The 22,871-nt window shown below is 42.5% G+C and overlaps 2 protein-coding genes across 2 annotated transcripts in view; one reads left to right on the top strand and one right to left on the bottom strand.

Moving 5' to 3' along the window:
* The window catches only part of LOC308078724 (nucleoporin p54-like), a gene marked incomplete at its 5' end in the record, with an annotated part of 280,426 nt that overhangs the window by 29,955 nt on the left and 227,600 nt on the right, over positions 1-22,871 (top strand). The window lies entirely within an intron of this gene.
* Positions 812-5,266, bottom strand: LOC308079003 (transcription elongation factor SPT6-like; the record flags this gene model as incomplete). Its single annotated transcript, XM_080420341.1, has 1 exon — positions 812-5,266. The coding sequence occupies one exon, from the start codon at positions 5,264-5,266 to the stop codon at positions 812-814; it is 4,455 nt and encodes a 1,484-aa protein (XP_080276467.1).

Genomic DNA, 22,871 nt, shown 5'->3' with positions numbered 1-22,871 from the left:
CATTAATTACAGATTAAGGACTACGGAGATTAAGATAGTAATTGTTGCTTGCTACGGTATATTATTGTATATAAATTGAAACACTATTATAGGCATGACCTTTTGTGGCAAATCCTATAAAACTAAAGGGACACAGACAGACAGACTGACAATGCCCCTGTAACGATGACTCAGACATATTGGTCGGATTGGTGGTGCGATGTTGGTGTGATGTTGGCCCGAACCTCTAGTGTTGAAAAATGATCTATTCTGTGCCTGGCTGATCGTAGTTTTACATAAAAAACATTCAATATAATGTACTTACTCCATCACTCTTTGTGCTTCGGTGCTGCAATGTTTGTCCATATGAACAATAAACAAGCCTTAGAATTCCATATCAACACTTTTATTAAAGGGATCAAAGGTGTAAAAGGTCAAGCAGTATAAAACCAGACATAACAAAGAAACAACAGCATATATACAGGAGTCATTATGTTGCTGAGTGACATACTTACAGTGTTTACTATATAAAATAATATTAACAACAGAATACACACAATATAATATTAATAACCGATGCTGTGGAAGGAGACATTATTACCGTAGAATCTACAGTATGTTCTTTTTCAGATGGCCACAAGGGAATCCTCTAGCCTGCCCCCTCCCCTTTAGTCCCTGATAGTGAATCACATCATCAATGGATGAATTTTTGATTTAATTGACATTTAATTCATTTATTTTTTACATTTTTTACAGTATACATTTTTGAGGGATTATTTATTAACAGCTGAGCTTGCTTACACTGGACTGGACTTTTGCGGTTGTTGTTGTGTTAACGGCGTGTGCCACGGTATGATGCAGGTGTCCTCGTTCTGCTGCTGCTGTTTGGGGCGATGCCTGCTGAGGGCTCTTGGTGGAAGTGGTTCTTGAACCATTTGAACAGTTCCTTGACTGTACGGAACATCTGAGAGCGATACCGCAAACCGCTTGGGGTGATGGTCACGTACTCTACCAGTGGTCTCGAACGAGGCTGGTAGCCCAGTATGAACTTACCTGGAAGATCTTTACAAGCCGAAATAATATATGGAATAAACTTGGGCTGCTCCCTCTTCGTCTTTACCAACAGCTCCTCCATTTTCTTCCTGTCTCCTCCATCGCACTCCTGGAAGTGTTCGTGCCTCAGTAGATCCCGAGCGAACTCCGCCATCGGCTGAATGTAGCGAACTGTGATCTCATCCAGATCATCAAACTCCTCTGTGTTGATCCAGAGCTTGCGTCCCAAGCTTAAGGCGTTGTCCTTGCCCTCCTCTCTAACACATGCATGCTGGTGAATACCTTCCGCCACCTTCCAGGTCACAGTGAGGTAATCCCTTCCTTTGCTGCTGGGCCTGATGACCAAGTCTCCCTGGTCCATCGACTCCATCAGCTCCTCTGCCTGCTTGAAACCAATATTGTGGAAGTTGCTGTGATTGATCAAGCGCTTTAGATAGGGTGTTTGCTGTGTTTGCTGTTCTTTCTTCTTGAGTTGTTCCTCTTCCTTCTGGTCCTCTCTCTCCATGTCAAAGTCATAGTAGCTGTCCTTGGGGAGCTTCCACTCGTTGCTCTTGTCCATCAGGTCAGAGGTGCGGCACGTCAGCTCAACGCTGAACCTCTCGATGTTGATGTTCATGATGCGAGAGTAGACCATCATGCCCACCTTGACCTTCTCCTCGGGGTGTTTGATCGCCTTGTCACTGAGGGAATTGGTGCGAATGAACCCCTCGATGCCATTGTCCAACCTGGTCCGAACACCAATGGCCTGGCCTGGACAGGACCTGTTGTCCAAGTGGTCCCACACCTGGCTGAGTTCAGGGAAGCTGTCCTGCAGGCAGGAGGGGCACTGCCACAGGCCTGTGACCTTGTCACGATTGACGTGGTCATATCTCTCTCGTGGCGGCCGGTGAGCGATGCCTGTTACCACACTGGTGATCAGCTTCCCTATATAGAAGGTTTCTGGGGTCTCCTTTGTGAGCAAGTTAAATATCTGCTCAGTGTTGGGGACTCTGAAGGGAACTCTCAAGTCTTTGTACCTGCAGCTCAGCTCAGCACGGATGTCATAAAGAGTGATTCCCTTCTTGCCATAACGCTGTCTCTCCAGCTCCTCTGCGAAGGTGTCCAGATCTATATCTTTGAGATGCCCTGGGTTCTTGAGGATCTCCTCCAGTGCGCCAGCCAAGTTGGCATCCTCTGCTGACCTTTCATACTCCATGGCGTCTTCAGCCATCTTCCGAGCCAATGCGTACGTCTCTGGGTGGACCCGGGAACTATCCAGAACCTCGATGTACGAGTCTGTTCTGTCTCCAAGGGACGCAATCTTGATGAAACCGGCACAGTTGATGAAGACCGTGGGCCCCATGTGACACGTGGTGACCAGCTGGGATCTGTTTTCCAAACGAGTGTTTTTCTGCTTCAGAATCTTGAGGAGGTGAGGGCCCTTCCTTGGTCCAAGGCCACACACATACTGGACAAGGCTCTGGGTGTAAGGATGGGCGATGGCCCTGTTTACGTCCACTCCCACCTCGTTGACCCGGTTAATGAATTCACAGTGCAGAGCGTTGAGCAGTTCCTCTTTCCCTATGTTCTCCTGTAGTGGGTGCAGTTTGAGGCAGAGGATGTCCTCGTCACTGCTGCAGACGTGAGCGTACTCTGACAGAGGATCTTGGATCTTCCTGGCTATGGACACAGCCTGTCGCAGCACTGGTGGGAAGTCTCTGAAATCAGCCTCAGACTCCTTGCTGTTCATGTACAGTGTAGCCAGTTCATTGTCGACCAGCTCCACTCGCACAGGGGGCAGAGAGGATTCTTGTTGAAGCTCACTGATGGTCCTCTTGATGTCCTCCATTATCATGTAGGCGTCTCTATTCTCTCCGGCAACTGCAACCACATGAGGTTTCTTGCTCTTCAGAAACGTCTTCAGGTTTTGAATATCATTAGCCTTTTTAACCCTCTCATCTTCTCTAAAGGAGTTCTTCCTCTTCATGAAGTAGGGCAGACGCAGGAAATCAGTCACCTCTCCCTCACCATTGATGAGAGCGCAGAACACTGGTGTGTCCCTGCCAGGGGCATAGGCGACTCCCAAGACTCGGACGCCTTTGCCTTGACTCTCCTCCATCAGGTCTTTCTCCACCTGCTGATCTGGCCTGTACGGAGCCACCTTCAGCCAGTTGAACAACCGCTTACAGCAGGACCGGACAATGTTTTCCTTGGCCTCTGCAACAAGCTTGTTCTTGAGTTCCTTCGACAACTGAGGGTAGAGGAACTGGGTGAGGGCTGTGTCTATGGTCAAGGCCCACTGCCTGTTCCATTCTTGCACCTGGTGACTGAACTCCTCCCTGTAGTAGAACTGTTTGATCTCGTCAGAATATGGAGGATGCCCTTTGACACCAATCATATCAATACAGATGTCTATGGTGAGCAGCCCCTCCTCCTCAGCCAAGCACATCTTAAGGAACTCATCCCCGTTCAGCTGGTTCACACCCTTGTTCTTAAGGTACTTGAAAGGGTAGGCAAAGTGAGCCTCGTCTATCTCCTTCTTGCCTTTCTTGGTCGGCTTGATATTGATCTTTGCCCTCTCCTGGAAAGTTTGCCTGAGAACACGTTGAATCGAGGGCTCCCGGGCGATCTGCACAGCCACCATGTACCTGGTCCCTTCAAGCACTGCCTCAGGAGTTGTGAACTGTCTGCAGACATAATCCTTGGCCAACTCCATCGGTTCATCTGGGAATTGCTCCATCTCGTGGCGCTGGTAGTCGTCTCGCAAATTTTCTCCGAACTGCTCCGGTGTTAAGCCAAATTTGTTGGCCATACTATGAAGTCCCGCACTCTGGCAGATGCTGTACATGTCCCTGTGCGAGGCCTGCTTCAGATCCTTGAGGCAATTCTTGCCTACTTTCACAGAGTTCTGCATCTTGGGGATGTCTTGGTTGTAGTACAGCAGGAAGTGCTTGTACACATCCCTCAGTTCGACAAGGGTCTGGACGTCGTTCAGCCTCTCCATGTCGGTGGTATCCAGGGGACGGATGCCATCGGTCAGGGATTTGTCTGGGTTAGCGGAGATCTGCTCGTGCTGGTAGGACTGCATCCTCTGGAAGAGCCTCATCAGGTTCTGCTTGCGGTTCTTCAGTTGAGTCCACTTCTCATCCCATTGCCACACCTTCCACAGGTCATTGATGTTTAGTTCTGGTTCCACGTACTCCTTCCTGTAGAATGCTATGAATGGAACCTCAAAGTGCTGGTTCCTCATCAAGTCAAGGGCCTCCTTAATCTTGACAATTGTCCTCTCACCTTTTTCCTTCCTGCTGAAGTTCGTGGTCCTTCCTCTGTCTAGGTAATCTGTGCTCTCCTGCATGGAAATAGCTGGGGTGGAGAAGCCATGTCTAAAGATCCATTTTGCTTCCTCCTCCAGCTCATCATCCTCAGCAGATCTCACAGGGACTGGCCGTAGCTGGAACTTCTCAGGCATGTCGGTGTAGCGGATCTCTTTGTCCTGGTGGGTCATGTAGTTTCTCTCCAGCTCACTGGGCTCATAGAAATCCAACACGCTTTGCCTTCCCTGCCGCCTCTTGGTCAGCTTCTTGGGCCGATCCCGGCCTTCCTCATCCTCCTCCTCTTCCTCTTCTTCCTCCTGGTCATAGGTGTCGCCAAAGTCGAAGTCCCCACCAAAGAACTCCTGGGCCTCCCGCAGGGCTGCATCGGTGGTATGTGCTGAGAATGTCTTGCCCCTCTTTTTGGCGACAGGTTGGTCGTCATTGTCCACAATGAAGTCATCTATGTCTGACTCCTCCTCCTCCTCCTCATCATCTCCCTCTTCGTCAGACATATCATCATCATCTCCCTCTTTGTCATTGACGCCACACCGAACAGGCATATCAACAATCTCTCCCTCTTCCAGCTCGACCTCACCATCCCCGTCAGCAGCAAAGATCTCCTCAGCAATCAAGTTCTTCAAATCATTGTCCTCTTCATCATCATCCATTGTCTTCACACGCTTGTATTTATTTTTCCTCCTTTTCATTTTAACACCTGTATTCTCCTCAATGAGGTCCAAATCATCGTCATCTAGTTCGTAACTGCGTTTCTCCCGGCGACGTCTGACTTCACCCTCTGAGTCACTAACTCCTGCACTCACACTCCTGGCCTCCTTCTTGTCGATCTTGTCACTATGCGCACAGCCACGGACAGTCTTCTTCTCATCAGCTCTCTGACGCTTCATTCCTGGAGACTGCCTAACAGGGGAAAGACCTGCCATTTCCCAACACCGCTTCAGGCAAATGTTGATGGACATGTTTTTCCTCTTCTCTTCTCTTCTCTGATGTTCTCTGCTGTTGCTCACTGTCTCTGCTGTTCTGTGATTCTGCTGCTCTGATCTGTTGCTCTGATCTGTCACTGTACCGCTCTCCAGCTGCTACTGACTTCACTCTGAGATGCTAGTGACATTGCAGGCATGGTCATTGCCAAATATTCACTGCCCCGTCACTGCCACGTCAGTGACGTGACGTCACTGCCTGCCACGTCAGGGCAAGCCGAGAGACGCGCGCCCATAGCAACGTCCACAATCAACACAAACACCTGTTGACATCGCCTCGCGCTGCATCGATTGAGGGAGATTCGGGTAACCATAGCAACAGCACAAATACAACAAACTAAACACCTTACCCGAAAAAACAACAACAACAAACAAACACCTGTTACGGACGTCGCATTGCGCTGCATTGTGGGGGATTCTGTAGGTACGACGAGTTGTTTAGCACTGCATTGAGCTATATTAATGTAGCCTAAAGTAAAGTTGTTGATTTGATTGATTGAATACTTTATCATCAGTTTGCAAAATAGTACAGTGGTACTAGCCTTAGATCAAGACTACCGTAGATTAGCGGTGTAACGTAACTAAAGTATATTTACTCAAGTACTGTGCAATTTTTTTGGTATTTTTACTTTACTGGATTTCCAATTTTCAATACGTTTTTTACTTCTACTCCTACATGATCTCAGAGGCAAATATTGTATTTTTACTCCACTACAATCATTTGAAAACTTTTGTTACTAGTTACTTTGCAGATATAAATTATTATATTATAAAACATGCATTAACCACTTCAGCCCTATTTTATACACTATTTTGTTGTGAGCTTGTTTTAGTGCTTTTAGTACTTTTACTTTTGGTACTTATAAGTAGCCTATATTTTGATGCCAATACTTTTGTACGTTTACTCAAGTAACATTGTGAACACAGCCTCAGGCCTTTTACTTGTAACAGAGTATTTTTATATTATGGTATTGATATCCGAGTACTTCTTCCACCACTGCCGTAGATGTAGCCTATGTCGATGTTGACATCTACGAGAGTCTTAGCGACCATCCCCCCTTTATGCTCTGGACTTTTACCAGTAAAGGCCGTACTTCTCCGTACATGTACAAAGAAAATATCTAAGGTGCTTAACCGGTTTCCCCAAATGTTAACTAGCGTTCCGGAGTCTTTGTGTAATGTATTAGTCCATATTTTTCAATAAAGAAGTGTTTTAATCCCGTCTGTGGCCGATTCTCTCGGCAGTTCACAATTGGCGGTAGACTTGTGACGGGGCGCATCCGGTGACAGCCGGAATTACACTCAATGTAAACAGGAAGTTAACGAGGGGGGGAAATGGCGTTCTGCCACAGACGGGATTAAAACACTTCTATATTGAAAAATACGGACTAATACATTGCACAAAGACTCCGGACTGCTAGTTAACATTTGAAGGTTAATGCTAAACGTATAACACAAAGAGTCCTAAGTCTAGCTTGTTTGCTGCAGTTCCTACACGAAAAACTAAAAACAATGTAAGGGAACAATGACCTTTCTACTATTTTCTTGTTCTTGTTTTGTTTTCAAACTGTTATGATGTTTTGCATAGTAGTGTATATTTCTCATTAAATGTTTAGATGAATTGAGTACAAAGGACCCCAATGGAAACAAGCCATAGGCTTTCTTGGGTTTAAAATCCTCTTAGCAGACCTTGTATTGAACTGTACTTTCCTGTGTTTATTTTTTGGGCAAACTGCCAATAAAGTATTCAATCAATCAATCAAAATTCAATCAAAAAATTTAAATAATATATGGTATTTAAAGTGATTCATTCAGAATTGCTAGCCTAAACTACCTGATAAACAGTATAGGCTACCTGTAGAATTGATCTGGTATGCATGAAAATAATCCAAACATGTATTAATGCCATTATCAAACATCTGCTTCCAGTAGCCTAGCCCTAACCCTTGATTTTAGACCATGATGCTTGTGCTCTTGAAGGCCCGGCATATAAGTTGTACTACTGCTGTCATTCAATACAAAGGCTCCACCATGAGCTTGATCAGAATGACAGTCATTCAGAAAAACACTAATGATTTCTGTACAGAAAGGTTCCCAGCTTGGGAAATGTCTTCTAAATCCTAACAGTTTTCTGAAAAACTTATGTATATGCCTATATCAGTGGTGCTCAAACTCTTTCATGTCAAGGACACCCAAAATGATATTTATTTGGCCACTGACCCCCATCTCAAAATATGTTGTTCCAGGGACCCCCCCCAGAAGCAAATATTAGATTTTTATTGAAATGTATTTATTTTTTAAGACTTAGCAGCAGATCATGAGCTTGTATATCTGCTATTTTTGAATAGCCAAAGTATAAAACAAGTGGTTGCACAGATGCTTTCCTGGTTTTAACGGGTTAACATGGTCTGTTATAGGCTGTTTGGGTATTATGCACACAAATGTGTTGAACACCTTTCTGCTTCAGAAGGAATACTAAATTTAAAACAAACTGAAAGATGTGAATAAACAGGCATCTTGGAAAAAGTGCAACATTCTTTTACTCAAGTAGAAGTATCAATACTGCTATGTAAAAAATACTCTGTTACAAGTAAAGCAAAGCAAAATTGACTTGAGTAATAGTACAAAAGTATTGGCATCAAAATGCACTTAAAGCACCAAAAGTAGAAAGTACTCATTATGCAGAATGTCCCATTTCACAAGTTTTCAAATGTATACAAATCTTTAGAAAATAGCAGAGCTACAAGCTCACAATGCGTCGCATTGTGAGCTTGTAGATCGGCTATTTTCAAATGGCCGAAATGTATATAGGGCTGAAGTGGGTAATGTATGTTTTGTAATGATAATCAAAATCTACAAAGCAACTAGTAACTAAAGTTTTCTAATAATTGTAGTGGAGTAAAAGTATGATATTTGCCTCTGAGGAGTAGAAGTGAGAGTATTTTAAAACTGGAAATACTCCAGTTAAGTAAAAAATACCTCAAAATTTTACTCAAGTACAGTACTTGAGTAAAAGTTACTTTACACCACTGCTTTTCACCCCCACTCATCAGCATGTCTGTGTCTCTCACTCTGTAGCCTGTGATGTCTCGACTGACCTTCCCATCAAGGTCACAGAGGGAAACAGACGAGAGGGAGAGAGAGAGGCCTGAAGCGTGGATGGACAGAGCGAGAGAGAGAGAGGGATGGACAGAGGCAAGGAAGACAGGGAGAAGGTGTAGAGAAACACAGAGGTATATATGGAGATCTGGTTGTCCAGAACTACCGCTATGCCCATTATGGGCATGCCCATATATGGGACCGACAGACTTCAAACTCGGCGAGCGTATCGGTGAGGAACCGAAAGCGTGATGCACCGAGTAAGAAGTCGGTCGGATCAGCGGATCTCTCAAAATATCGATGAATCTGAAAATCCCCATATATGGAGTATGCTGATGTCATCAATGTGACGTCATAGATTGGCCTAGTCTCCATATTTGGGCAGGCCTGACACAGAACTCCATATATGGGCATAAAAGGGACGCAGACAGACAGATACAGAGCTCTCCATATATGTGCATAAAAGGGACAGACAGGTTCTCTGACAACGGTACAGCGGTATTGCATAACTGGGTGGGGCATGCATTTACAACTTGCATCGTTCCCGAGTTGAGCACCAGTCTGATTGATTGATTGATTGATTGATTGTGATTGAAATTTGTATTAGGCAAAAGAATGTGAAACAACACAGTTAAATTTATAATACTTTTGTCTAAAAGGTCCGGCCAAAAAAGTCCTTGCGGACTTGTTTCCGTTGGGGTCCTTGAATTTATTTCATAGACATATAAAGTAGCAACCAAACAGTTCAAAAATCAACATAAAAATACAGAGAAAAAATACCACTATGTACAAAAACAAGACCAGGAGACCTGGTTTTGCCAGACCCAGACTTCACATGACGTGTCAGCCTGTGTCTATGCCCATGTATGGACGAAAGGGGGACAGACTTTTATGGCTGGGGCCTAAGGACAAAGTGACCAAAACCAGTTTTTTGCCCATGTATGGAGAAAACAGGTACAAAACATGCCCATGTATGGACGAAAGGGGGACAGACTTTTATGGCTGGGGCCTAAGGACAAAGTGACCATGCCCATGTATGGAGAAAACAGGTACAAAGCCTCATGTAAGCCAGACCCCCTGGGTCCGGCAAATACAGAGAAAAAATACCACTATGTACAAAAAATAAGCATGAAAAATAAAAAATATATACAAAAAAAAAAGGAGGGAGGGGGGTCGTCTGTCTACAGGGAAACTGGTACTAGCTCCTCTTTTGGCCTCCAGAAAGATGAGTTTTTAGGGCTGTTTTGAATGAGCTCAGCGAACTGCATTTTTTGAGGGATGGGGTTAGACTATTCCATACCTTGGTGGCTGTGCTGTAGAAGGAGAATTTGCCCATGTTTGTTTTATGGGTGGGTGGTACCAGACTGTTGTTTACGCTCCCTCTAGTTTCGTGACTGTGGGTGTCACTAACCTTTTCGAGGTATTTATACAGCCATAACTATATAAGGAGTTCCCAGTGCAGTTTGTTGTTTAACCCCAATGTGTCGTCATGGCATCAGACACAAACAAATCAGCATAAAAGGGACAAAGACTGACAGATGCAGAGATCTCCATATATGGGCATATAAAGGGACAAGGCTATATGGGCATATCAGTCGGATCGGCGGTGCGACGTAGGTGTGAGGGCTGCGTAGCGGCCTGAACCTCTAGTATATTATATATAAGTATATATGTCATCTTCCCTGTTCTTGCACATTCTTCTCAGTGTTTCTCTCTGTCACCTTATCTTCTCTCACTCAGCAACTGACCGGCCAAACTCTCAGAGGTCAGCACTCCACTGGCATGGATGGGACAGTTCAGCTCTGGTAGGCGTAGTGTAGTCTGTCTGCCACACGGTGGCACCGTTGTACACATCTCTCAGCCTGTGGCTGTGCACTGCAGAAGTCTGCTGTGGTTGGCATGCTCTGGAGTCTGGACTGGAATGTATGAACTGAGGCTCAGAAACAGTGAGGTGAGTCCAGCCTTGTGGCTCCCTTTTCATAATCTATACCCTTTGCCTGTAATTACATTCACAAAATTGTGGACAGGGCCTGTTACTTTCAAGAAGCACCATGATGAACGCAATATCCACTTGTCCCCTTTTGGAATTGCAAAATAGTAATGGAAAATATTAATATCCAGTCAGAGTGTTGACCATAGAGCACCGAAGTCTGATGTAATTTACACATCCTACCTGGGTCGCGGTCCCCCCCCCCCCGTTCTGAATTCCCATAGACGTGTTTAATATCGTGTCAAATAAGAACTGTGTTCCAAAAATAAACAAATGACCCCGGCGGTTTGACTCTTATGGATATGAAGCATCAACTGACGGTGAGAAAACGCTAATGTTACTTCCGCCGAATTAGTTAAACTTTCGCCAATAACAGACTATCAAATATGAGTGACTGACTATCATAAACGATACAGAGCCACCTCGTCCCTGACAATATCGCCGAGACAGTTTGTTTATTTTTAGACCCCAATTCTTATATGAGACGATTCTATGATGACACAATGTTATTCTCCATAGAGAAATTACTTTACGAACCAGGGGATGAACGAGTGACGTCAGGACTTCTGTACTCTATTAGGAAGATTCAGGCAGAGTAACAGCATACAGATCATAAGGAACGGACCTCCCGGCCTGTTCCAGGCAGCCCCTCTGGGCACAAGCCTCCTGAGGTGTCGTCTTCAACACCTCTTTATACCCCAAGATGCTATTCTATAGAAGGATATGTGCTAAACTAAGTGACAGTACAGTAATACTGTAGGCTACAGTCACTACCCTGACCCTTCCTCTTTGCCTTGCCTAGCTGTTGTCAATTATTTGTACGAGCTCTTGTTTTATTGGATCCTGTTTATTTGATACACTTATTTGTTTTAGCTCTTGCTCATTTGATTTTCCTATTTGTCTCATCTGTTTAGGAAAGTAAGTGATATATTGCACTTTTACCTTAGAGCTAGTTATACTCTTATAACCAGGTTCTTAGATAAGGAATAGTTATTCAAGATTTTAACAAAATGTTTTACAATCTTTAGAAAATAGTCAATTTACAAGCTCACAACGAGCTTGTATATTGGCTATTTTCGGATAGCCAACATCTGAAATTGTGTACAGGAATAGTGCGTTATTTGCGTTATAATGCGAGAGAGACAGGATAAGCGAGACAGGAAACACTGAAAAGGGGGCATGGGAGTCACATGCAGCGAACGGTCCGGGGGCGGCCGGGAATCGAACCCGGGGACTTGCTGTCAGGCATTAGAGCACACTAATGCCTGAAGAAAGTAGGTATAGTTGATATATAGCACTTTTACCTTAGCGCTAGGTATACTCTTAGTTGCTTGTTTTAGAAGAGAATGCACTTAAGACTTCTGGTGATTAGTCGTTTTCTTGCCTACCTGTGTTGAATGCACTTATTGTAAGTCGCTTTGGATAAAAGAGTCTGCTGAATGACTGTAATGTAATGTAATGTAATGTAATGTAATGTAATGTAATGTATCGACTGGTTAAGTTAAGAGCGTCCATACTAAGATGTACAGGCTTGTTACACTTATGGACATCAATGGTATTGCTGGATCAGTCAAAAAAAGAACAGTGCAGTCGAAATAGACTTAGAAACAGTTGTTGAAATGACAGCAACAGGGGGCTGTGAAAAGGCCCAGAAGCGAACACTCTAATGGTCGAAATACAATCATATAGAACAGAAATGATGTAGAACAGATTGGCAATCTAAAATATCTATTCTTATTTCACCGTTTTTCTTTTTGTAAAGGAATTATCATACATTCATTTACATATGACAGGAGATCTATAGAATGACAATTCAATAGACATTTAACCAATGTTACTACATGTTGATACAGCTATATGGCCTCCATAGAGGGCACCTCCAAAACCGCTTTGTCCTCTGCCCATAGGGGCCACCCAGTGTTTCCCCTAGCCTAGCCAGAAGCTGAAGGTGTGGGGGAGGAATGCGCCGCGTGCGCGCTTGAAAAAATAAATGCCGTTTGGGTTCTCAAAATGCATATTTTATGCTCAAGCACAAAGTCTTATATACATGTGCACAGTAATAATCTGTATAGTTTACATATGAATTGTCTCCAGATTTAGGAAAATATACTTTTATTCAGTGGTGGAAAAAGTACTCAAATTCTTTACTTAAGTAAAAGTACCAATACTGCAATATAGAAGTACTCTGTTACGAGTAAAAGTCCGGAATTAAAAATGTACTTGAGTAAAAGTACAAAAGTATTGGCATCAAAATGTACTTAAAGTTGTACAATGCAAATTCACAACTAACGATTTTTAGCAACCTCTGCTGGTCACTACCGTCACTGCATACAATTTCCGTGTCCTCGATTACCCAGAATTCCATTCGTTTTCACCGGAAGCCGGAAGCGTTTCAAAAAGCGATCTTTTAATTGTTTTATACTATCTACGGATCGTTTCTCTTAGCCAGTGGAGCATTAGTTACCATGAGCTGTGCTTTCTTTTTCTGTTCTTTTTCGATCTTCTAATCCTACATTCTCTTAAAATCAGCGTGAGGTTCCTTTTTGTTATTTGCGATCTACAAGCTCACAACGCGTCGCGATGCGACGCGTTGTGAGCTTGTAGATCGGCTATTTTCAAATAGCCTAGGTATAAAATAGAGCTAAAGTGGTTAATGTATGTTTTATAATAGAATAATTTATATCTGCAAAGTAACTAGTAACTAAAGAGTAAAAGTACAATATTTGCCTCTGAGATGTAGTGGAGTACAAGTAAAAGTATTGGAAATTGGAAATACTCAAGTAAAGTACAAATACCTCAAAATTGTACTTAAGTACAGTACTTAAGTAAATGTACTTAGTTACTTTCCACCACTGCTTTTATTAGACAAAAAGTATAGACAAAAGTATACAAATCAGTCAGTCACACATCGACAACTAGTGATGGCACAGATGGCATCCTGCCTGAGAGCATTTGAGCATTATATCAACGCATTTGAGCATTGAAAAATCATACCGTGGCGGTCGGATTTAAGGGGTGGCAGCCCGCCACTGCTTAATGCGTATAGGGGTAAACACTGGGGCCACCGCAAACCCGAACAGTTGCACCGTCTGTCGCACAAACTCTTATTTCCTCCCACAGCTTCCTCATGTCCTGACACAGGGTTGCACCCCACGACTGACACAGCCCTGTGTAGGCTAGAACCATTTGTACACACATTAGTCATAGACCCCAATAACGGTCTATTTGGTGAACAATATACAGCAATAGCAAGACAGTAGGGTTTTACCTAACAGCGAATATTAGAAACTATTTGTCACATGACCTGAAGGAAAATCTCGAAGTGTGCCATTAACCAGCCAATCCCTACTGACCTTAAATATCATATTTTATCTGACCTGGGTAACAGGTATCCATGCATGCATCCTCGGGCTAAATATTGTCAGCCGTAGTAGATCTTTCAAAAGACTAATAATAAAAGCTCACATACATCATAATACACATAAAGATTAAGAGAGAGATTACCATTCATACCCACACACGCACACACGCACACGCGCACGCACACGCACACACACACACACACACACACACACACACACACACACACACACACACACACACACACACACACACACACACACACGTTCAGTTGAGTCCAAACACGCATGCTACATGTGGTGCTCTCTTTCGTTCTCACGCCTCCCTTGTCCCTCGCTCTCGCTCAGACTTGTTAACCGAAACCTACTATATTATCCCCTCCCAGTGAGCGTGTGTCTCGAGACCACGGGCCACAAGACAGGCTGAAACACACTTTACACTTAACCCAATCAAACCGGGAACGCATTTTTAGCCTATAACCCTTATTTTACACTTTGGGCTATTTAAGAAAGATAGCAGATAACAAGATAACAAGCTCATAGCGCGGCACTCTTTGAGCTTGTGTATCTGCTATTTATTTATTTTTTAAAGCGTGAACATTTGTGCAAATCTTTGAATTTGTATATGTTTTTAAAGCGAACATTTTTAACTCAAATCTTTGAGACCTCACACCTCTTTGCCGAAAATAGCCGATCTACAAGCGCACAACGCCTCGCAACGCGAGGCGTTGTGTGCTTGTAGATCTGCTATTTTTTGGCTAAAGTTCTCCTCAGAATCTTTGAATATATATGTTTTTAAAGCGAACATTTTTAACTCAAATCTTTGCTTCTGGGGGATTCTACAAATGTCTTCAAAAAAAAAGAGAAGCTTTTTTGAAAGAACTTATGTTGCTATATATATATATATGTATATCAGTGGTTCTCAAACTTTTTCATGTCAAGGAAATCACCCCCCAAAATAATATGTATTTGTCCGCAGACCCCCATCTCAAAATATCTTGTTCCAGGGACCCCCAGAAGCAAAGATTTGAGTTAAAAATGTATATAAATATTCAAAGATTTGCACACATTTTCACGTTTCTTTTTCAAAAATAGCAGATATACAAGCTCATAGCGCGGCGCTATGAGCTTGTATATCTGCTATTTTTGAATGGCCAGAGAAATCTTAAAAATGACACAGATGCGTTCCCGGTCTTAATGGGTTAAATAACCTTTCGGCCCCTTGCCAGCGGAGCCGCTTCATCTGTGTTCAGTTGAGTAATCTTCTCACTTCTCCCTTCTCTGTCCCACCTCATCTTTCTGGAGCAACAAGTGTGCTTTGACATCACTTTATACCTCCTAGATCAGGGGTCTTCAACGTTTTTTCAGGCCAAGGACCAGTGTTGATTTTGACAGCAATTTTTTATTTAGTTTTAGTCATTTGAATAAAATTCCATTTAGTTTTAGTCATTATTTTAGTCATCTGAATTGTTTTAGTTTTTGTCTAGTTTTAGTCGACTAAATATCAACAGATCAGAAACGTATTTTTGGCGGTGCCTCGATGGCGTCGTAATGCCTGATTTTACACTTGGTTGCATGCTGAAAATAGCCGATCTACAAGCTCACAGCGCGTCGCGTCGCAGCGCGTTGTGAGCTTGTAGATCTGCTATTTTCAAAGAGCAACACCCGAGCACAACCAAATATAAAACGACTCTCTGATCCACTAGTCAATCCCTAACATTTTAGTCTAGTTTTTATTTGTTGACGAAGCTTAGTTTTGATTTAGTCAGTCAGTGAAAAAAGGAAGTCGACGAACATTTTTCGTCATAGTTTTAGTCGATGAAATCAACACTGCCAAGGACCCCTTGGCTGAGCGAGAGATGAAGCAGGGACCCCCATTATATAGTGTATAAAATATCGTTTTTTTTCCAGAGATTTCATAGCTTCATAGACATGTTTGACAACACTATCATTTTGGATTCATGTGGATTTTCAGACATTTAACCATTTAAACTGTCAATGCTAAGTAAACTTGACCTTTCACTCTGTACTTGCTCTTCTCTTTTTTCCCCCTAACACCAAACCTCTTTGTCGAAAATAGCCGATCTGCAAGCGCGCGAGGCGTTGTGCGCTTGTAAATCTGCTATGTTTGCTGGGTTGAAGTGGTTAATGTAAAAATCACACAAAGAATTGGCGGACCCCCTGTGGTAACTCTGAGGACCCCCTAGGGGTCCCAGACCCCCTGTTGAAGACCCCTGTCCTAGAGAATCTTTGAATATATATGTTTTTAAAGCGAACATTTTGAACTCAAATCTTTGCTTCTGGGGGATTCTACAAATGTATTCTAAAAATACATTTGAAAAAACTTTTGTTGCTATATATATATATATATGTATATCAGTGGTTCTCAAACTTTTTCATGTCAAGGAAATAACCCTCCAAAATAATGTTTTTTTTTGTCCGCAGACCCCCATCTCAAAATATGTTGTTCCAGGGAACCCCAGAAGCAAAGATTTGAGTTAAAAATGATTTGCACACATTTTCACGATTTGTTTTTCAAAAATAGCAGATCTACATGCTCATAGCACGGCACTCGGTGCCGCGCTATGAGCTTGTATATCTGCTATTTTTGAATGGCCAGAGAAATCTTAAAAATGACACAGATGCGTTCCCGGTCTTAATGGGTTAAATAACCTTTCGGCCCCTTGCCAGCGGAGCCGCTTCATCTGTGTTCAGTTGAGTAATCTTCTCACTTCTCCCTTCTCTGTCCCACCTCATCTTTCTGGAGCAACAAGTGTGCTTTGACATCACTTTATACCTCCTAGATCAGGGGTCTTCAACGTTTTTTCAGGCCAAGGACCAGTGTTGATTTTGACAGCAATTTTTTATTTAGTTTTAGTCATTTGAATAAAATTCCATTTAGTTTTAGTCATTATTTTAGTCATCTGAATTGTTTTAGTTTTTGTCTAGTTTTAGTCGACTAAATATCAACAGATCAGAAACGTATTTTTGGCGGTGCCTCGATGGCGTCGTAATGCCTGATTTTACACTTGGTTGCATGCTGAAAATAGCCGATCTACAAGCTCACAGCGCGTCGCGTCGCAGCGCGTTGTGAGCTTGTAGATCTGCTATTTTCAAAGAGCAACACCCGAGCACAACCAAATATAAAACGACTCTCTGATCCACTAGTCAATCCCTAACATTTTAGTCTAGTTTTTATTTGTTGACGAAGCTTAGTTTTGATTTAGTCAGTCAGTGAAAAAAGGAAGTCGACGAACATTTTTCGTCATAGTTTTAGTCGATGAAATCAACACTGCCAAGGACCCCTTGGCTGAGCGAGAGATGAAGCAGGGACCCCCATTATATAGTGTATAAAATATCGTTTTTTTTCCAGAGATTTCATAGCTTCATAGACATGTTTGACAACACTATCATTTTGGATTCATGTGGATTTTCAGACATTTAACCATTTAAACTGTCAATGCTAAGTAAACTTGACCTTTCACTCTGTACTTGCTCTTCTCTTTTTTCCCCCTAACACCAAACCTCTTTGTCGAAAATAGCCGATCTGCAAGCGCGCGAGGCGTTGTGCGCTTGTAAATCTGCTATGTTTGCTGGGTTGAAGTGGTTAATGTAAAAATCACACAAAGAATTGGCGGACCCCCTGTGGTAACTCTGAGGACCCCCTAGGGGTCCCAGACCCCCTGTTGAAGACCCCTGTCCTAGAGAAATGGTTCTCAAAGTGGGGTCCTTACTGACCTGTAACTGTAAGAGTTGTACAAATGGAACCAAATGGACGCTTTTTACGGATCCATTTGGTCCCATTTGTACACTCTGAGAGTTATTGGGGTCGCGTGGCCTACTGCATACCAAACTGGGGGGTCCTTGGTTTTGAGGACCGCCGACCTAGAGGCATTTGACACTTTTATTTAGGAACATTTGTCCCAGATACACACAGGCATTTCATCAGAGAGATGATTGTATTGCCTCAGGTCCTGAGCCACTAAATCTCGAAACTGTTCCTGAGGCTCAGGAACAGTTTTAGTGGCTCGCTTCAGTAAATGGCAGTTTAATCGCAGCAGAAATGCCCTTAAAGGAGTAGTTCAGGCAAATAATTACTTATTTCCTATCAATTACACAATCCATGAAACCTTGAAGTCATGGAGAATTTTTGGTTTTTGTCGCATTCCTAAAAATAACTAATCTTTTAACTACTCCTTTAAGCTCTGGAAAGCTGTTATACAGCAAAAATATATTATTATTAATAGTGACCTTCTTGTTATTAGTTGGACTTTTTAAATCTCGGAGAAAGTGGACAACAAATGAAATATATAGATAATGTTTTAAATTAACTTCCGCTTCATCACAAAATAATGGCCTACAGTACACGTGTGATCATTGACAAGTGGGGATCAATAAAGGCTTACATTTTGATTGGTCATTAGGTTTGAAGAACCAGCATGCATATAACATCTACCTGTAGAGTTGAAGGATTTGTAGGGGATGGCTCTGCGATAATATCACATGACCAGTATCATGGATAGACATTTTTTCTAACAATCCAAATGTAAATACAACAGTTCAGTTAGACCTGGAGTAGTTCAGTGGAAGAGGCCCTCTAACTCATTCTCTCAAACGAAACAATCTCCTCTGTTATGTTTTCTATGTATGTACGTATGGAACACCTTACGGGATTTTTTTGGGCACAAACGTCCAGCTTATTCACTACGTTCGGCTGTTTTTTTTTCTTTTTCTCACTTCGCTTATCAGTCTGGCCAGCCTCCTATTTGACTCGAATTACAATTACGTAGGTAAGTCAGGAAGGGACTCGAGTTTTACATTGGACAACACTGGTCCCCCCCCCCCCCCCCTCAATCGCTTTCCAGACTGTATAGCGAGTGAGAAAAATGTGCCGAACGTAGCGGAGCAGTCTGGATCCCAGGCTAACAAACGTCCACATAATGGTAATGGTATTAGACAATACCATTATGTTTATTTATTTATTATTATTATTATTATTATTTTATTTTATTATTATTATTATTATTATTATTATTTATTTTTTTACCAGGGACAGTGCACATTAATCAAATGTCAGTTTATCACATCCACGTAAATGAGCCAGAGTTAGCCAGAGTTGGCTAATTTTCATCTGTAGTCCCTGAGCAGGCTGTTAAAAAATGGTGATCCATACAAAAACAGACATTATCATCAACAATACAAGACATAGTACAAAAGACAAAACAATACAGTAAAATATGAGGCACCAGTGATTAGTTGAGATGATAATTACCCATGATTACAAATTTGGTTAGCTTTAACACACTGTGTTGATGTGAAAAAGGTCAAATTGTGATTATCCACCTAAATCCTCATTTATACTTAAAGGAGGAGTTCACCCAAAAAATGACTTATTTTCTATCAATTACACACCCCATGAAGCCTTGATTTCATGGATTTATTTTTGTTTTTGTGGCATTCCTAAGACAATAATTTGATGACCGTGTGCATTTCCGGTAGGAAATGCATTTCCGGTGCATTTCAAGGTAGCCTTGAATCCATGGATTCAAGGCTTCATAGGGTGTGCAATTGATAGAAAATAAGTATTTTTTTGGGTGAACTCCTCCTTTAAAGTTGTACAATGCAGAATCACAAATAACGATTTTTAGCAACCTCTGCTGGTCACTACCGTCACTGCATACAATTTCCGTAGTCCTCGATTACCCAGAATTCCATTCGTTTTCACCGGAAGCCGGAAGCGTTTCAAAAAGCGATCTTTTAATTGTTTTATACTATCTACGGATCGTTTCTCTTAGCCAGTGGAGCATTAGTTACCATGAGCTGTGCTTTCTTTTTCTGTTCTTTTTCGATCTTCCAATCCTACATTCTCTTAAAATCAGCGTGAGGTTCCTTTTTGTTATTAGCGCGGTAGTTCCTGGCCAAACAGGAAACCGTTGCGGTAGTTCCTGGCCGACGTCATGACGTCGGCCAGGACGTCGGCCACGACGTCATGACGTTGGCCAGGAACGTCATTTTCCCGGGAAAGTCCCCCCCGTCCACGTTCAATAGAAAATATATAAATAAAAGGCTTCCGGGGGTGAAATTCATGGAGTGGGTGTTGTGAAACTTTTGCCACTCACAAAAGATTTTTTGCCACTCACAATTTAACTTTAGTTTTGTTGAAAACGTTACCTAGTATGCCTTTAAACTCTAAAATGTCTAATTTATATTCCAATGAGTCATGATCAGACCGTGCGACAAAACCATGAATTATACTGAGGGCAGTATTTTAACTGGAGAAAACAGAACAAAAAAGAAAGGAGGAAAATGTGGGCCCTGTCTTGACTTGGCAGTATAGACAACATGGGTGGGCATTTCTCCAAGCTGATCATATCTCCTGCCATTTTTCATAAAACTATCTGCACATACAGTAGACTGACAGATCAGGGTGATTCCATGTGATTTAGCACATGAAACCGGTAAAGCTGGTTAAAGCAAAAATAGCATTATGACACTAAAATCATGTGGATCTGGAGAGCCACATGGGAACAACATGGGCTTCATGTGAATCTCGGACTTCATGTGGCCAGCCTGTGATGTCATGTCATCTATGACAGTGGTTCTCAACCTGTGGGTCGAGACCCCCAGGGGGGTCCCCACATGATTTTGGGGGGTCCCCAGATGATAGTGAAGTGACAATTTAAGAACAATTTTGAGGTATTTTTTTACTGGAGTATTTCCAATTTTCAGTACTTTTTTTTATATACTTTATTTTTTTCATATGGGCACCACAGTGAGTAGTCATATGACTACAAAGACAACACAAAATACAACGTTGGGACAAATCAGGACATAACAAAACAAAGAGAACTAAACAACTAAAGCACCAAATGAACACAAAATAGACATCATTAACAGGGGAAAAATAAACTAAAAACAATTTTCAGTACTTTTACTTCTACTCCACTACAAGAGGCAAATATTGTACTGGCAGAGATTTGCGCTCCACTGAGCATGTGAACCTTTCTAGTGGTTTTTAGTCATGGCTGCCAGTTCCCACCTGATGTTTTGAGGGAGTTCTGACTGCTCCACACCGTACTGAATAACTACTAGCTTGCATAATGTCTTCAGTGTTGGACTTAAATCTAAGATGAACAGACCAGAGAGTAGGATGTTTCCTTCGTAATCAAAGAGTATGATACGATCTCCCACCATGCAACAGCACATACCATACGTCTGAGAAGGGTCGTTTCCCTTGAGTTCAACCTTATTCCAGGTGAAGGTCACTGGGCTGAATTTCCACACATAATTCAAGTATTTCCCGTTGTAGCCATAGCCACCATATATGTACAGCTCTCCATTGTAGGCAAAGGCTGCATGACCCCAGCGTCTATCTGGGAGAGGCTGTGCAGGAGGTGTGTTCAGCCAGTTGTTGGTCTCTGTGTCAAACACTCTGATGTTGTAGTAGGAACCACTGCCCCCAAATACAAACATCTTTGTCCCGATGATGGTGGCAGAGTGACAATGTGAAACAGGTGGGTGAGTTCCTCTGGTGTTAATTAAAGCCCAGACCATTGTGGTGGTGTCCAACTTGTACATGTCATTAGTCGTTCCAGTCCGGTCCTTGATTTCTCCATAGATATACATGACCTTCTCCAAGACACAGGCTGTGTGGTAGCACCTCGCCTCTGGAACAGTTCCAGAAATCTCGGGCTTGAACCATCTGTGGGAGTCGACATCAAATCCATAGAGCAGGTTGCAGTAAGGAAGCCCTCCCCAGATGTAGACGCACTCTGCTATAAGTACAGCTGTGTGGCCCGCGCGCCTGGAGGGAACATCAGGGGGACCTTCTCCTCTTCCATTTGTCCATGGGGGCAACTTCCTCCAGCGCAGAGACACTGTGTTAAAGATATGGACTTCCATCTGACCACTGTTGTTCTTACAATAGTTTCCTTCAAATGAGTACACCTTGTGTCCGACTACCACAGCAACTGGGCAGTCATGATTATCATGTCCTTTCAGATGCATCGTCCAGTGAAACATTTCACACACCTGTGAATCAGTGCAAGTAATTTACAGAAAGGTTGTTAGAAGGCAGGGAAATTTATTCCCAGAAGTTGCTTAATGGTGTTGTGTTAGAAACTACAATAACGACATTTAAAAGGACAATTACATCTGATGTAATATTGATGTTGTGATATCATTGCGTGATGACATCATTATATGGAATAGCTAATGACGTTACTCAACCTGAATGTCTATTTGAGCAAAATCTATGATCTGCATTTTGTCAGTACTATGACATCAGTAATCCATATTTGGGCATATTGTGATAAAGACACACTATCTGTGTGTGTGTGTGAGTGAATGACTCCAATGACAGGAGGGAGAATCCTACTACTATAATTGACCTCCAAAAGTACGTCCGGGGTTGGTCAGCACACGATCACTCCATTTGCCTCCAAACTTGCCACAGACTATTGATCAGTGCTCTGGCTAATGCTTAGGCTTCTTTCCCCGCCTTCAATACTACATACAATGTAGTTTTATATTAACTGTACATATTGTACAGTTAATATAAAACTACATTTTAACATTTTAGCCACAGCAGCTTTCCTTCTCTTTGGCCGCAGCAGCTTTGCCGTTAGGACCCCACCCTACAGCACATCTCCATATATGGCCATATCAGTTGGATCACTGGTGCAACGTAGCTGTGATGTAGCTGATCGGGCCTAGATGTGAGGGCCGCGAAGCGGCCCAAACCTAAACCAAACGACTAAAACTAAGACTAAATATATTGACAATTTCGTCAACGAATAAAAACTAGACTAAAATGTAGTGGAGAAGAGATCCAGTAGAACTAAAAGACAAGTCATTTTATGTTTGGTTGCGCTCGGGTGTTGCTTTCTGAAAATAGCAGATCTACAAGCTCACAACGTTGTGAGCTTGTAGATCTGCTATTTTCAGCATGCAACCAAGTGTACAATCAGCCATTGTGACACCATCAAGGCACCGCCAACCTACATTTTAGTCGACTAAATCAACTGTAGATTTAGTCGACTATAATGTTATGATATTTAGTCGACTAAAACTAGACAAAAACTAAAACATTTCAGATGAC

The sequence above is a fragment of the Gymnoscopelus braueri genome, assembly GCF_963280865.1.
Source record: "Gymnoscopelus braueri genome assembly, chromosome: 22".
NCBI classification, from domain to species: domain Eukaryota; kingdom Metazoa; phylum Chordata; class Actinopteri; order Myctophiformes; family Myctophidae; genus Gymnoscopelus; species Gymnoscopelus braueri.
The sequence above is the reverse complement of the archived record's forward strand: the minus strand, read 5'-3'. Positions and strand labels throughout refer to the sequence as shown.